At 36.9% G+C, this 15,544-nt stretch overlaps 1 protein-coding gene across 3 annotated transcripts in view; it reads right to left on the minus strand.

Moving 5' to 3' along the window:
• The window catches only part of APC (APC, WNT signaling pathway regulator), a 95,920-nt gene that overhangs the window by 29,844 nt on the left and 50,532 nt on the right, over positions 1-15,544 (minus strand). For all 3 annotated transcript variants that reach the window (XM_026059875.1, XM_026059873.1, XM_026059874.1), the window contains exons 3-6: positions 12,658-12,742; positions 11,455-11,656; positions 4,832-4,940; positions 2,312-2,425 (exon numbers count right to left, since the gene is read on the minus strand). In XM_026059875.1, the coding sequence (XP_025915660.1) occupies positions 2,312-2,425; positions 4,832-4,940; positions 11,455-11,656; positions 12,658-12,742 (510 nt within the window). The remainder of the gene's footprint in view (positions 1-2,311; positions 2,426-4,831; positions 4,941-11,454; positions 11,657-12,657; positions 12,743-15,544) is intronic.

Below are 15,544 nucleotides of genomic sequence, written 5' to 3' on the forward strand. Positions count from 1 at the left end.
ATGCATATATGTACAACCTAAAAGTGGGGAAGGTTTTTTTTTTTGTTTTTTTTTTGCAGAAGGAAGAAATGCAAAGATTACATGATTTATCCAGTATCAATGGTGAAGTCCTCAAAAAGGCCAAGAATTCAAACAACATATCCCAAATTTTAGTTCAGAGATATAAAGATCGGACCATTCCTTCTTTCTGCATATTCATTATTTGTATTGCAGGGGACCTAAGGAGTTCAGCCAACCAGGAGGATATTTTGTACCAAATGCTATACAAGCAGGAAAAAGAACAGACTGGCTATTGCATGAATTTATTGGGCAACAGCAGGTTATCCACTCTTACAGAATAAATATTATAGATATTATATATCTATAATACAGAGCTGTCTGCAATGCCAGCCTTTATATAGCCAAATTGGTGTCTTCCTTCAAATTACATTTTACATTGTGTTCCATATCACAAACGATCATGGAAAAATGAAAATACAGAGCAAAAGAAAAGCTGAAAAACAAGCAAGTTCACCACACTTGCCAGATACGATTGGTTCAGTTTATACATTTGAACACCACAGTGGAGTAACCTAGAATTTGCTCTTATGTATTTACACATCAATTAAGTTCTACACAGTTTTGGCACCTATCCTTGGTATAATGAAACCTGGGGGAATTACCAGCCAAATTCAAGAGATGAGCATATGAGGATATAGTGATTTCCTCTTCCAATTTTATAATCTTATGGAAATTACAGTGTCTATTAGGATCACATATAGGTGTTATACATATGTATTGGGAATAAAACAGTTGTGATAACTGCCAACAGGATGGAAGATTATGGTTTTCTGAATTAATGTATGCCTATGGGTTCCTCCTCCCCCACCCCAAAATTAAAAAAGAATGTAGGGAAGTAGCTACTTTAGGGAGACTTTCATAGTGATATAACTACAATCAAACTGTTTCTTAGAGAGATCGCATTTATTCTCCTGCTTGAATGCACTTAAAATTTGGCCAGTAGCCTACCACTTCCATTTAGCTTACTTCGCCTTCTACTTGAAGCTTGGTGAAGGACTTGCTCAGAAGCTCTAGTGTTGCTTAAGTAGTACTTTCTTTTACAACAGGGCAAACCCGGCATACACACACAGTCCCAGCTCTGCTCTGCCTTCACTTGGAACGGGCTGCACACAAGTCACACAGCCGCAGCAGTGCAGGGCAGCTGACAAACCTCACTAACACAGTCATATGGCGTCCTGATCAGGGCCAGGTACTACTCAGCAGCTTAAAACAGGCAAGAGTGAACTTGGGTGCGAGTGCTTCCATACAGATAGACCCTTACACAACCTTTATGTACATACCTGATAGAGTGAGCTCTACAGTTAGAGTATATATATTTTGCTAAAAAAATATATCCATGGACTAACCATTTTTCAGAATTTTCTCAAAAATACCCACTAAATTATTCTGCTTTAAAGCTGCTTTAAGTTTTAATTACGAACAGAATTAATTAGAAATATTACATATGTAGCAAAATTTTGCGCTGAGGTAAATTTAGTGAAGAAAATAAAACCTAAAGAGACTATTTGTATTCAAATGACTTATTTTTGTAAACACTCTAGGAAAAAGCAGGTTATTTTACCTATCTGGTTACTTAACATCCATGGAAATAGCTGGTAATAAATAATTCAAATTGTCAGTCTGCTGCTGTGGGGGAATAGCTTTCATAACCAGCCAGCAACTGATAATTTCATTTACTGAGTTCCACACAATTACATGCTGAGTTATACTTCCAAATGTGTGTGACATGACTTGTGTACAGAACTATACATATACTGATCACAAATGCAAAACCACCCTTGGTTAGAGCAAACAGTTTACAAGTATGGATGTGAATGACATTTTCCTAGTACACCTTATTTTCAAAGATTATTCCTTAACACATGCTTTCTGGCTAAGGAAACTTAATACTAGCTGAATTTTACTGTAAACTTAAAAGCACAAAGTTAAAAAAACAACATTACACAAACAAAATAAAGCAGATGCAAATACACATTTGTTTGAAGCTAAAATTGTAATAAATTACAGTCTAATGATCAAATTTTTTACCTCTCCCAACTACTCACAAAGTCTTCTTTTAAACAGGCAGAGAAGGTACTTTTTGAGTAGTGTTTTTCTACGTTTTGATTCCAGTTTTTTTTGTATTTAAAAGGCTAACTACATGCTCTAAGGTATCACTGCGTTTGCACACAGTTTAAAGATACATGAATAATTTAATGACACCACTGGAAAACTTTTTCCATTCCTTTCAATAATGAAAGAAAAACTATACCTGTGCCCGCTTCTCCATGTCCTGACAAGTACCTAGTTGTTCTTCCATTGCAGCTCTGATTTGCCTTGCCTCATACTCTAACTGCCTTCTGGTCATATCTGTTTGCAAGGAGAACTGCAATTGAAGTGCAGAGAAAGCATTTTAACAAATGAAGTTGATGCAAACTATGTATTTCTCTGAACGGAAGCAGAACAATTACTTTTCCACACGAAACTTCATAAATGAACAAACAGACCTTTAAAATACGACTACATTCTTAAAAATAAGAACACAATACTGTTCAAGTCAAAGGCTACCTGCAAGTCTTGTCAAATGACTAAATACAACATATAAACATTGACACTGTATCATTACAAGCATGGAACATTTGGTTGCTAATGTATGTCAGCACACCAACAAAAATTGTTAYGTTTTCCATCTAAATCAGTATTGGATAAAACATTCATAGGTGTCAAACTACTGCACCTAGTGATGGTGTTCATACTACTGCTATCAATCCTATTTTTTAACTGTCTTGTTTTTTTTTAAAAAAAGCATAGCTATTCAATTCATAACCTACAAAAAAAGGTAGGTACTCCAATCAATATACTTTTCAAAGCACCTGCAAGGCTGGTTTATAATATTAACGCAGATTTTTAAAAAATAGGTCTTTGCAATTAATGGAGAAAACTAAAAATTAGCAAGAAAGTTGATTTAAATGCAACTCTCTCAAGCTTTATTTTAAAAGATCACAGAAGCAGAGAAAAGTCTAGGCTGGCAGCAACTCCTGGATATCTCCTGGTCCCACCCTCTGTTGAAAGCTGGGCTTTAGATCGGGTTAGGGCCTTTTCAGGCTAAATTTTGAATATTTCTAGCATGGCAGATTCCACCACTTCTCTATGCAATCTATTCCAATGTTCAAATTGTCCTCACAGTGAAGATTTTTTTCATATATTTGGACAGAATTCCCCCTGAAACAACTGGTGCCCTCTTGTCCTGTCACCATGTGAAGAGAGTACCTCCATCTTCTCTACAGCTATCTTTTCAGTATTGGAAGACTGTCATCAGATCCCTTCTAGGCCTTCTCTTCTCTAGGCTGAACGAGATAATTTTTTAAGCTGAAAGTTTACTACTCATACATACACAGGTAATTTATTCAAACACATGGAAAATAGTACCAGGTCCAGTAAACACGTTTGCTCAAAAAGAGCATTAGTTAATATCATCTTTCAATACGCGATTACTTTCCTCTCTGTTCTTAACAGATGAATATGATATGAATTTAGTTTTTCTTAGAAAACTCAATTATGGCTGTTATATCTTTTCATTATTCCTAGAAGTCAACACTTCACTGTTTTTGGACAATTACTGTTTGCAAATAAACAAGTTTCCAACAGCAACTGCTTCCAGAAGACTTCACCAAGGTCAAGTCAGAGAGCCAGCAAGAGAWATATAGTCTATAAATATGTAAAATGCTACTAAAAAGAAAGGGATAATCTGTTGGTCCATTGTGGATGGAATAAGAAGTAATGGACATAAATTGCCACAAAAAAGATTTAGCATATATATTAAGTAAAACATTCTAATAATAAGAGCTAAGTTAACTGATTACCTATGAAGCTGGGGAGACTTCATCTTAAAAGCTACAGTACATTTAAGAGTGACACAGATGCAGCTGACTGTCTTTGAGAATAGATTGCATTTCCTCAAGGTCCATTTCAGTCTCCCCCGCCTTCCCCTGGTTTTCTGATCAACTTGGCTGTGACTTAGTGTTAGATTTGCTGAATTCCAGCTGTTTTACCCCAATCATTGAAGTGTTTCCACATTGTATTTCCATTTCCAGGAGGCTGATTAGCTCTGGCAGTACTGCATAAATACAGCTAATCGGTTCCTGTCCAGATATGCCTCTATAAGGCTGGGCAACCAAGCCTTCACAGAACTGTACGTACCAAGGAATGCACTGCAAATGCATGCAACTTGCTGAGGTCTGACAGCAGAAAAGCCTGTGTTATCTGGGATATCAGAGATCTTCATTATCCCAGATAATGTTGATGACTATAACTAGTTTGGAGACACCAAGGTAAAAGCTTGGAGGATCGTTAGAATCTGCATAGGCTATAGCACCATTTTACTCACTGTTCTGAATTAAGAGCTCCTGTGTAAATTGTCTCTTAGGCTAATATTGCTCTCAAAACTAAAAGTCAAATAATGGAGCTGATAGAAAAAAGCCTTGGGGGGGGGGAGGGGGACACAGTCAAAGAAGAAACCTACTGACATGTAATTCATTTGTCATAACGACTTTTCAAGTGCTCCTGTCTAGCACTGACATTCATACTGATGTGATGTAAAATAATACCTGAAAATCAGGGAACTGCAAAGAAAAAATGCATTACTTCGAGTGAGTAACTTTACACAGTAAACAAAAAAATGCCTTAAACCAAAATGATATTAGAGAACTTCCCCAAATTTGTAAAATAAGCACGGCATCTAAACAGAGATCATAGCACCAGATACATAAATAAGCATGCTGAAGTTGCTTACGTTTTCAGTAAGGGGGAGACTATCAATCCTTTTAGTAAGGTTCTGAAGCTGAGCATAATACCAGTCCTTTTCTTTCTCTTCCTTCTCAAGCTCCGCAAGCAACAGAGATCTATTAAAAACAGAAGCAGGAAATGTCTCACTAGTAAGTCTTCATTACCAATGTAAGTGCAGCAATAAGCATTGATACCAATACCAAAGGTCATATAAGAAAAGAGGTTTGTTGAAGGGGGCACTGAACAAGAAGTTTGAGCAGGGGTTCTGTCCCCTGGCCCTAGCGAAACAAACTATACACTACACTGTGCTAAGCAAGTCAGTGTAACTTCTCGTATATCAGGTCCACATCTGTAAAAGAGATAATAGCTATCCTTCATTATAAAACCATTTGGAAATCTCCAGCTGAGAGGCATTTTGTGAAAGCTAAGTACAGGTTATTAGTCCTGTGCTAACTTGCACCCTGCTTTTTTATGACAGTATGCTTTGTACAATGCAGCAAACTACAACTGCTATTTAAGAAAAGGCTTGGATATTGTGGTAAATACATCTCAGAATACCATTACTAAATTCAGTTATCTTTGCTGTCTCTGTAGTGCCTTCTCAGTAAACTCTGTCATCCATGCCAAAACAATGCATAAAGCAAACAAGTTATTTGCATGATTATTAAAAATATTTTAGAAGAGTAGCTTGCATTGAATGTTATAGTCAGGATACATTTACAGCTGCTTAACACATTTTAAATACGTAACATAAGCATATTGCAAACCTGGGTAGTATGTGCTAAAGGTATTGGAACATCAACATAAGGAGCTGAATACACTTATATGCAAACTATGAGAACATATCTATTAAAACAGTTTTACATACTTTTTTATCAATCCTTTATAAACTACATGCATATAGTTGTAAAATCTATCAAAATAGTTACATACTATTTATTATTACACTTCTCTTTTTAAAATACATTTTAAAATGTTATGGCCAAAATCGTGCTAGTACAGGTATATAGACAAGCCACTTTTACAAAAAAGTTTTTTAGTTTCTTACAAGTGCTTTATGCAAGCACTCTTCTCCCTTCTGACACTTTAATATTGTTCATTAGCATTAGAGGAAATGCTAAAACCATATTAGATTACAGATGATATAAAGATGGGGWACTTCATTAAAAAAAATTAAATGAGCATAGTATTCATAAACAAAATTGGACTGATAATGCTTAAGACTGAACTCAAATATTCAGCCATGATACAGAAAGCTGTGTACAAGTTTGCCCAGTATTATTTCCTATCCCTTAACTTCTGCATCCTTTTCCCTTTAAACTGAGGTTGTGATCTTTCTGACAAGAGACACATGAATCTTTCTAACAAACACACACACATTATGGATAATTACCATAAACATTTTGTTAAGGAAGAAAAACAAAGCATACAACAAAAACAAAAATCCCCCCGACTACTTTGTTAATGTATTTCAATCATGATTTGGTAAGAAGATAATCAAACTTCCAAATGAGTGAACTTCATGTAAAACAAAGGTTTTAAAAATACATGTTTTAAAGTATCTGCTTGACTTAGGTTTCTCTTTAAAAATGTTTCAAATAAAGAAGCTTTGATGACTTAAGTTTATTATTCCATACTCAAAGCAGGTGACCTGAATAGTGCTCAAAGTGGAAAATGAAACATTTACAGGATCTAGTTTATGTTAGTAAATGCTAAACTAATAGCCCTAATTTTTTTTCATTTACACATGGGCAGAACTGAGAATAATACTGAAAAGATTCCATACATCTCAGATATTAAAAAAAATAGTATTCTTGTAACAGTTTAGATGTATAAAGAAATAACTGGTATTGCCTAATCTAATGTAAAACTATGAAAGAAAGGAATCATAATCTTAATGACAGTTACATTCCCTTTGAAAGAGATTAAGGAAAACCATACCGTTATACTAACCACTCAGTTGTTGGGCTGTTCTCCCTCACTTCAGGCACAAGACACTGAAAAACTACACCCATCTAAGAGTGCTGAACGTTTTTAAAGACGACCAGATTAACATAACTTTCCTGATTTGATTCCAAAGTTAGGTTGAAACAGGACTGTTTAAGATAAAGAATGTCAAGACCAAACATTAAGCCATTTATTGGGCCAACTTCTCTACTAAATGGTCTTACAATTAAAATTAGTGAAAGAAAGCAACAAATGACAATTACGCTACTGTTGCAGGTAACTGTAGCAGGATGACAGGACAACTGTAATTCCTCAGTGACAAGAATGGGTCTGGGCAGGAATTCCCCCGGGCAAGGACTGTAGCCCTGTTGTTGGGACACTTTAGGTGGACTGAACAAAATGCTAATAGATTCTGCTTAGGGAAAGCCTGTGGGAAAGGGTTACTCTTTTCACCTCCCACCTGCCCATGGTCTAATACTCGCCCCGTCTGCTGGCCTCTGTGCACGCAGCCATTCGGCAGGGCATCCCCTTCTCCCCATGGGTGTCACTGCGCTGAGTGTGTCCAGTTTGTGAAGTGAAAGTTACAGAGGTATAATTAATTCAATCCTTATGAAAAGCCTTTTTATTTGTAAATGCTTTTCTAATGGTATGAATCAGATTATTCTCATCTGCTGCTGATCAAAACTACATAAGGACTTGCAGATGTCAAAGGACTGACTAATTTTGTCTCTGGATGTCAAAGAACTGGTAGTAAAAAGAGGAGGGATTGTTTTCAGCTAACCAACAGAAGTCCTTTTTAGAAAGCAGGTAAGTGAATAAGTGATTAAGTTTCTCTTGTAAAATGCAGGGTATTCGGTTTGGGAGTGAGACTTTGTGCCATTCAATCTGTTTTGACAGGCAGAAAGGATGCAAGAAGCAAGAAAAGAACTTAAGAACCATCCCTGCACCATAAACACCCTAATGCATGACCTGGGGGGACACCTTAACAGTGCCATTTTTGCTTCTAAGCAAAGCTTTATTTGGGCTTCGCAGGTTGGTATTACTGCTCCAGGAGAAGGTTTAACAGTGACTTTAGGTCTCTCGGCCCCCAGCCTGAAGGAGCCTGGTACAATCGTAGCAGGTTCTACTTCCATTTCCTTGAAAATAAGCAGAGCGAGACTCTGCAGATGCATCTGATAGGCTGCTCCTTGCACTGACATTTGTAGCAGGTATTACACCATCCACAAGTAAAGCTCCTTTGCAGCCACCTGGAACTTTTTGAGGCCAGGAGTGAGTTTAAGGTGGAAGAGCTGTTACTGATCAAAGAAAAAATCTGATGGAAAAACCCAGTGCAGTTATTCCATCTTTTTACACCCCAAGATTGTTTATATCTGTACTTTCACAGTATCAGAGAATATTCTGTTCTCTGTCATCCACTGTCAAGTTCAGTGAGAATGCAGCAAGGCAAATCAAGCAAACTCTTTGAACTTTATAGTGCTTTTTATCAATAAAAAAAAGTTTCCAGTTTGAACTGCTTTTCTAAAGGATGTGCGTTTCAAAAGGCTTCTCTAATGTGTTTTTTTTGAAGCTCCCAACAATAAGTGAAGCTGAATGAATGCAGGATCAGACAAAAGCAGTTTCTTGTTTCCGATTTTTTTTTTGTATAAATATGTCAATCTTATTCCCAGTTAAAAGGGAGAAGGGAAACAGAATATATGCTACTCTACTTACATCATGTAATTTCAATTATAATTAATTCTTTGACTTCTATTAGTAAGCCATAAAATGACAAAACCTTAAAATGGTACAAATTCCTGAGGATTACTCTCTGAAAAGAACCAGTATTTCAAATAGTAGCTTTTGCTCAACACCAAAGGTAAAACAGGTACAAATGCCTTCCAACGAAGTGATGCATAAAACATGGAAAATGAAACAAAATTTTCTGCAGAAAAAACAATTATTGAGTGAGACAACAAATTTTGAGGACACATTAGCTGTTTCTAGCTGTTTTTTAGCTACCCACTTCAGTAAGTCGGCATTTTTTGTKCAATTGCAGAAACACTGTAACATCCTCCGCCTTAGGCTGGACACAAACTTTCCAACATCTGATACAAGCAAACACTGCTGACGGACACTGGAAAGACTGCGGTAAGTAGCCCACTCAGCCACCAGGAGACAAGAGTTGGGAGAGAGAAGTCATGAGACAAAGAAAATGCTCAAAATCAACATTAAAAAAGAGTGGAATAAAACAGGAAATAAAGCAGGAAAACAATTTTCATAGAAAATTCATGATTTTAAGCACTTCTTCAAGATCATCAGCCTACGTGGTAAATTATAGAACTGACAAAATGAAATTACTAAACTCACTAAATTGCAAAAGGCAAACTGACACAAAAAGTAACCTGCAAGGCACTTTGAAAAGTTTTGTTTTTGAGATAGTGTCTTATCAAATACACCTGGAACTAGCCAAGGAGAATGCAGAGGGCATTTAACAGGTAATGTGTCTTAAACTGATGACAGAAACACACCCCTCCCCCCCCCCCTTTTCAGGGGAGCTTTGAAACTAGAGGGGAGCTGAGCAAATGAAAAATATGTAGACAATTTTACCTTCATTCTGGTAACTGAACTAATTTATTAATTTCTTTCCCTTAGAATATCATTTTTGGACAAGCTAAATGTTCAGTACAAAGCAAATTTTAGCACTTTTTTCTAGTCCCCCCCCTTTTTTTAATTAATGAAAAACATTTATTGAATTTCCCAAATTTGCAGCCTGGTTAATAAATGATTTGCTCCTCCCCCAAAACTGTTGCTCACAAGCAGCATATACTGTGCCAGTGTATTTGATTATTGGGTGGAAATGTTCCCTTATTTTGGGTTTCCAAAAAATGTTAGTTTTCTTTCCACATTGCTTTAACTTTCTGAGGCCTGTTAAATTCCATGAGTTCTTTAAAAATCTGTTTAAATACAAACAACAAATTCGTCTAGCAAATACTTGTTAAATATATGTTTAGAAATACAGAAACTTAATAAATATGCCAAACAAACTCAAACACAGAACACAGGAAAATAAGCAGTTACTTTCCTTTCAGAAATTGTAGTGATTTCAGATGTACTGTCCTATATCTCCCACCCCCAACTTCTGATTTTTGGGCTATCCAGGCTCCGTGTTGATACTCTAACATTCTTACATGTCCCCTCAAAGAGCGTAATAAACAGGCATTTTTGATTATCCATCATTTCACTAATAATGAAGCTAGACATTATCTGGTCGTGCTTCTGCAGATCATTTTCTCAGCAGCATAAATCTCTACTCCCTCAATTGTGATAGTAACACTGCTTGCGTGGCGTTTCATAACCAGATCAGTGAACTCATCTGAAATTAAAATATCCCTCCTTCCTTTATTCCAGGGTTATAATAAACAAGGATCAGTTCACTGCTTAAGCTGTCTTTATCATTGAGGAAAATTTCCAAAGAACTATCACCTGAGAATCCACAACAGATCATAAAACAGGTGTATTGAACACCCTGAAGAACGCTGGTTGCTACGCATGAACACTTCTTGTTCTGAGTGGCCTGGAATTCATTTGAAGCACAACTGAAAGCCCCAAATACACTCAAAGATTTCAGTATCACATGCAGTAGAATACAACATTGGAAAAAATATGAACAAGATGAACAAAGATTCTTACTCTGAGTAAGAACCAAGGTGCTGTCCATATAAAATATCGTACACAGAAAGCTCTGTTTCATCAATCTTACCAAACTAGAGGCACTAGGAAGGAAGACCATTTGCACAAAAATATCGTGTTGCAATTTACATGGTTTTGCAGCACCCCAGCCTGACATCCCGTCCATTAAGTAGCTTTCAAAGACCAAATCTTTAGAAAGCCCTGTCTTAAAGAGGCCTCTGAAACCATCTGGGATTTTAGTCAAATTCATTTTAGGATATCAAGAAGCCTTCAACAGAAACAGCTGCCTGTCTCTTCCTTTGCATTTCTTTCACAAGTGCATTTCCTTTGATATGTGGTACATCTCTGTAATATGCCCTGGAAGTATGTTCTTCACATTAAATGGATACCACTATTGCACAAGCAAAAACAACTTCATTATTTTGCCAACAGGCTTGACATCATATAGCGATGGCGTCTTGAAGACAGAATAAATACCTTTGTTTGGCAGTTATTTTTGTTAAGAGAAAGGAATCACTAGGTACATGACTACTAACATCAAGTAAGTCATTAACAACCTGTCGTAGCTATTAGCATTTAAACAAGACAAAGAGATTGCACCTTCACATTGCTACACTTTCAGCACTTATTAATAGTGGTGAGGAGATAAAGAGGTGTTTGGGATGCTTCATTTCTCTCACTATAAAAATATTTAAGATGCTAACACTCTGCTGATGAAAATAAAATTAACTTCAGCAAACGACCAGCAACAATGAAATATATGTATGAAGAAGCAGTAAAAACTACATTGGTGTGCTTGAGGATGTGTATTTGTTTCTGTGTGTGTCTGTGTATTTAAATCTAACGTAGATTTCTAGTTTCCTTAACTCTTAGGATAATTCGGAGTATACCACTTAYCAAAATCATATGCATCATAACTAATATTAAGTGTAAGATCTTAAATGTTTCAGTAAATTTGCACATTAAAATTAAAAGAAGTCAATGCACACTGAAAGAATAAACGAAGAAGTTTACCTCTCTTTTTCTAGCTCTTCTAAATAACCAGTGCTTTCTCTGCTTCCATTCATAAAACCTCTTCTTGGAAATGATCCCATGGGAACAGGACTGCACTCTCCTGAACGGCTTGACACAGACCCTTCCCGGCTCCCATAGGAACGCATGGGCACCTTTGGCCTTAACTTCACTCCAGGGAAGTTACTACTTTCCAAGTTCAGTTCTGGATAATAAAGAACAAATGTTTTCAGGGCTGACATTCAGCAGCACAAATCTTAAAGATCATTCCTATCTTCATGTCATACTTCATGAACAAATCTATGATTTTTTTAATGGAAACAGTTAAAACATTGTGCTTTGGGATCCACAGAAGAGCATAATATGAACAAAAACAAACTTGATGGTACAGTCAGAGCGTACTAATCCTCTAAATGAGATGATGCCCAAACTACAGTCCTGCCAGCCAGAACAGTATCTCCAAACCAGTCTGCTCGCCTCTTTCCCAGAGAGCTCAGAAACAGGCAGAGTGTAGCATAAATGCCAGCTGAGTTGTTCTTGTGGCCCACTTCCTAACAGCCTCTTTCTCAGGGATCTTGCAGATGCTGCACCATCATATAAACAATGAGAAGTGTCCACCATAGGGACCTAAATGTGGACATCCTGTACAATATTTCTGGTGCTGTGACAGAGAGAATGGATGTATGGCAGGGAGTCACTGACCTGGGTTTGCTCTGCACATCCCATATAATGGCCTGGGTGCACATTCCACCATGTTTCAGGGAAGGGGGCACCAATTTTCAGCAGGACAGATACAGTTCCAGTAATGTGACAGGGAGAAGGCGGGCATGTAAACGAGTTTAGAAGATTGATGGAACTAACATACCACTAATTTAAACAATTAAATCCTTTTTTTCCAAAGAAGCGAATAAAGTGCAAGTTATATTACATGCAATTGTATGTAATTGTAAAATTATATGTATGTAAATGCTTCATATGAAGCTCTACAGTAACAGCAGCAAAAGTACAAAAGCAACACAGGAACACATTCTTTTTAGAAAATGTGTCTTAAAATACTTAGTAAAAGAGTAACAGGCACTAAGACTGTGCCTAACTGTCAAAGTTAACAATGGAAAAAAAAAATGCAGCTGAGCTGGAAAATTTTATTCCAGAGCAACTATAACTAAGAAACAAATGAACCTATTTAAAACATAATTCTAAATTTACCTTTAAGTCGTTCCAGTAAATCAATTTGTCCAGAAGACGCCATTGCTTCATCTTCAATACTTCCTTGTAGCTGTTTCAGTACCTCCTATAAGAAATCAGCATAATTAAGAAATTCTTACAATAAGCCACAAGGTAAAAGCATCTTATCCTGCCCTCAATTATACATTTATGTAACAGCTACTGTAACACCAATATAAACTATCTTTCATGTGAGCAGTGATCAAGTACCAGATTTTTAATTTCTGTCAAATAAATTCTACATTATTTTCCCAAACACTGTCAATGTAAAGTCTATTCTGAATAATTCATCTTCTCTGACAGTACAATTTATTAGATTATTTAAAGATTCTTCTCAAAATTAATGTGCACTTCTCTCTAATTTACAGACGGAGAAACGGAAGCAGAGGGAAATTAAGAGTCAAATTTCTCAATGTGTGTACCTGAAGTATGTCTTACAAGTACAAAATTTGGATACACAACTAAAAGTTACTACAGTATCTTGAATACTACATTTTTTGAACCTCAGAGACAGCAGCAGAAATAATCTCCAGGGTTTTTTTCTGCGAGGCCTCATCACCTTATAAGCCAGAAAGGACAGTCACATTATTCTGCTTACTACTACTACCACCATGCCTATGAGGAAAAGATTTAGGACTCCTTCATGCAGCTGAAGCTTCAAAGACCATCCCTGCATGCTATCAAAATGACATATGATCAAATTATACAGCTGAAGGAAAATACTTCTAATGCACAAAAAGATTCATAGCAAACAATGACTACTAGATTAAAAGGGGCTTGTGCCTAGGGTTCTAATGCTCGGTGGCCTAAATTCAGGTGGAAACTTAAATGGAAGTTAGTAAAAGCCTTTTCCACACCGTAATAGTGGATACATCAATAGCAAAAATAAATCAAAAAGACTGGCCACAAGGCAAAAAGCCCTTATCGGAAATTAAAATATGATTTTCCTATTATGCTATAGAAAATATTTCTTAGAAGAAGCAAGAGTCAGAAAAAACTCAGAGTGATGAGAAGTGATCCATACTTCCCATATACAGCTTCTGGACCTAGAATTGTACTTCTTCTGTTCAGTACCTTAGATCTAATGAATTTTAAATAACAGTTATAAAAATCTCCACATCACTATTTTGCTATTTTAAGAAACTAGCATGCCTTACTATCAATGTTAATGATTCTTGCAACTTTTACAGAAGGTACATTAAATGCATTTTGCTCTGTTTGAAAGGAACATAAACAGCCTCTACAAAAAGTCGTGTTTATTCTGTTCTGCAGAAATAACTCCCAAGATGAAGTTGAGGCCAAATTTCCTGAATCATCAYGATGCCTGACCCATGGAGTACCTCAAGAGTGTTCCTACATTAGTGTTTTAGTTTGGATCAGTTTGAAGTCAGTCTCCCAACTGCTCCCACTAATGGGACTTCATTTCACACTGCAGAGCGACCTCAGAGCATGAACTAAAGTTCTTTCAGATCCAGCGAAGCCAGCAGTTACCATCCTCAGACCATTAATGGACGTTCACTCCATGGGACCAGGCTACAGCTAGTCCAAAGTAAAGCCCCTTGAAATGCATACAGTCCTTGACATCAACTGAGCCACAGATCTGCTCTTGCTACACTACCTGTTAATACTTACACAGACTTTAGGATCAAGTCTGGTGTGATAAAATTACTACTCTCAGAAAGAAAATCTCAGCTGTGCTTGTGCTTTTATGCACATTTAAGGGCATCCTTGTTAGCCATATGGCCCAGCCAACTCTATACATAACATCTGCCCTGTCAGCAAAGTCAGACAAACAAGTAATCTGGTGTTTTTCAAAGAACGGCTCCTACATTATCTGACACAAGGGCAGAAAACATTTGCAGACAGCAGTCTTAGCTTAAAAGCCTAAAAGGGCAATGTGGCTACGTGGAGTGGTCTTGGGAGTATTTCAGGCTTCTGTCTTCTCCCAAGACCTGTCAACTCAGATAAATTTAGAAACAGCTGATGAACTCCCTTCTCCTGAGAACAGCACCTTGGTGCAGGAAAAAAACCCAAACCTCCAACCTCTTCTTAGAAGTCTCTTTCTTACCTCTCTGCATGGTAGTTCTGCTATGTCAGAGATCATATGTTCAGGACACTTTGCTACATTAGGAGTCCTCTTGCTTCAAGATCCAATATGAACAGCTAAGTGGAAACACTATCACCATGCTACTGAATCACATGACTGAATGGTGTCCAGGTAGCCAAGGACTGCTGTCTGTCTCTGAATATCAGGTATTGGCAACTGCTTAGCATCAGCATCCTGGATCACATTTCTCAATTTTCTCTGCCACAATCCATTAGCTTAGGTTTTAACTTTTATTTTTCGAACTATCCTTTTGCTTCTTTTTTCAGCAGTGCACTCATTTTTTCAGTTAAGAGGAAAAGCTACCCGTTATTTCTTTTCTATAAAATCACTGCTTAAGTAACAATGCCTTTGAAACTGCTGTTATAGCCTAATAAACTCAGTCACAGCACACTTTAAAGTCTAAACTGACAAAAAGGACAGAGGTTAGAGAGAGGGAGATGCAGCCCTGGGGCCAGATACTGGTCGAAAATGAGACTGTGCTAAAATGACAAATTGGGACTTCAGAATTTCATCTGAGTAGAGGGACCAAGCAGTTGTCTGCAATAACCAACTTGCAGGTCATGGAGAAAGCATGGCAAATTATCGATTATTGTGATATTTATTCACTTACTATAACTCTAGGATTCAAAACTCCTGCCTTTCTTGAGTTCTCCCATTTCCCCCCCAAGATTTGTAAAGTGTTYTGAAATAGTACTTTTCCGCAAATAACAGTTTTGTATTTCTTTTGATATCTTGTCTGTTAGATAGGGTAGAATCTTTTCT

This window comes from Apteryx rowi, unplaced genomic scaffold, assembly GCF_003343035.1.
Source record: "Apteryx rowi isolate R43461 unplaced genomic scaffold, aptRow1 scaffold_161, whole genome shotgun sequence".
In the NCBI taxonomy this organism is placed as follows: Eukaryota; Metazoa; Chordata; class Aves; order Apterygiformes; family Apterygidae; genus Apteryx; species Apteryx rowi.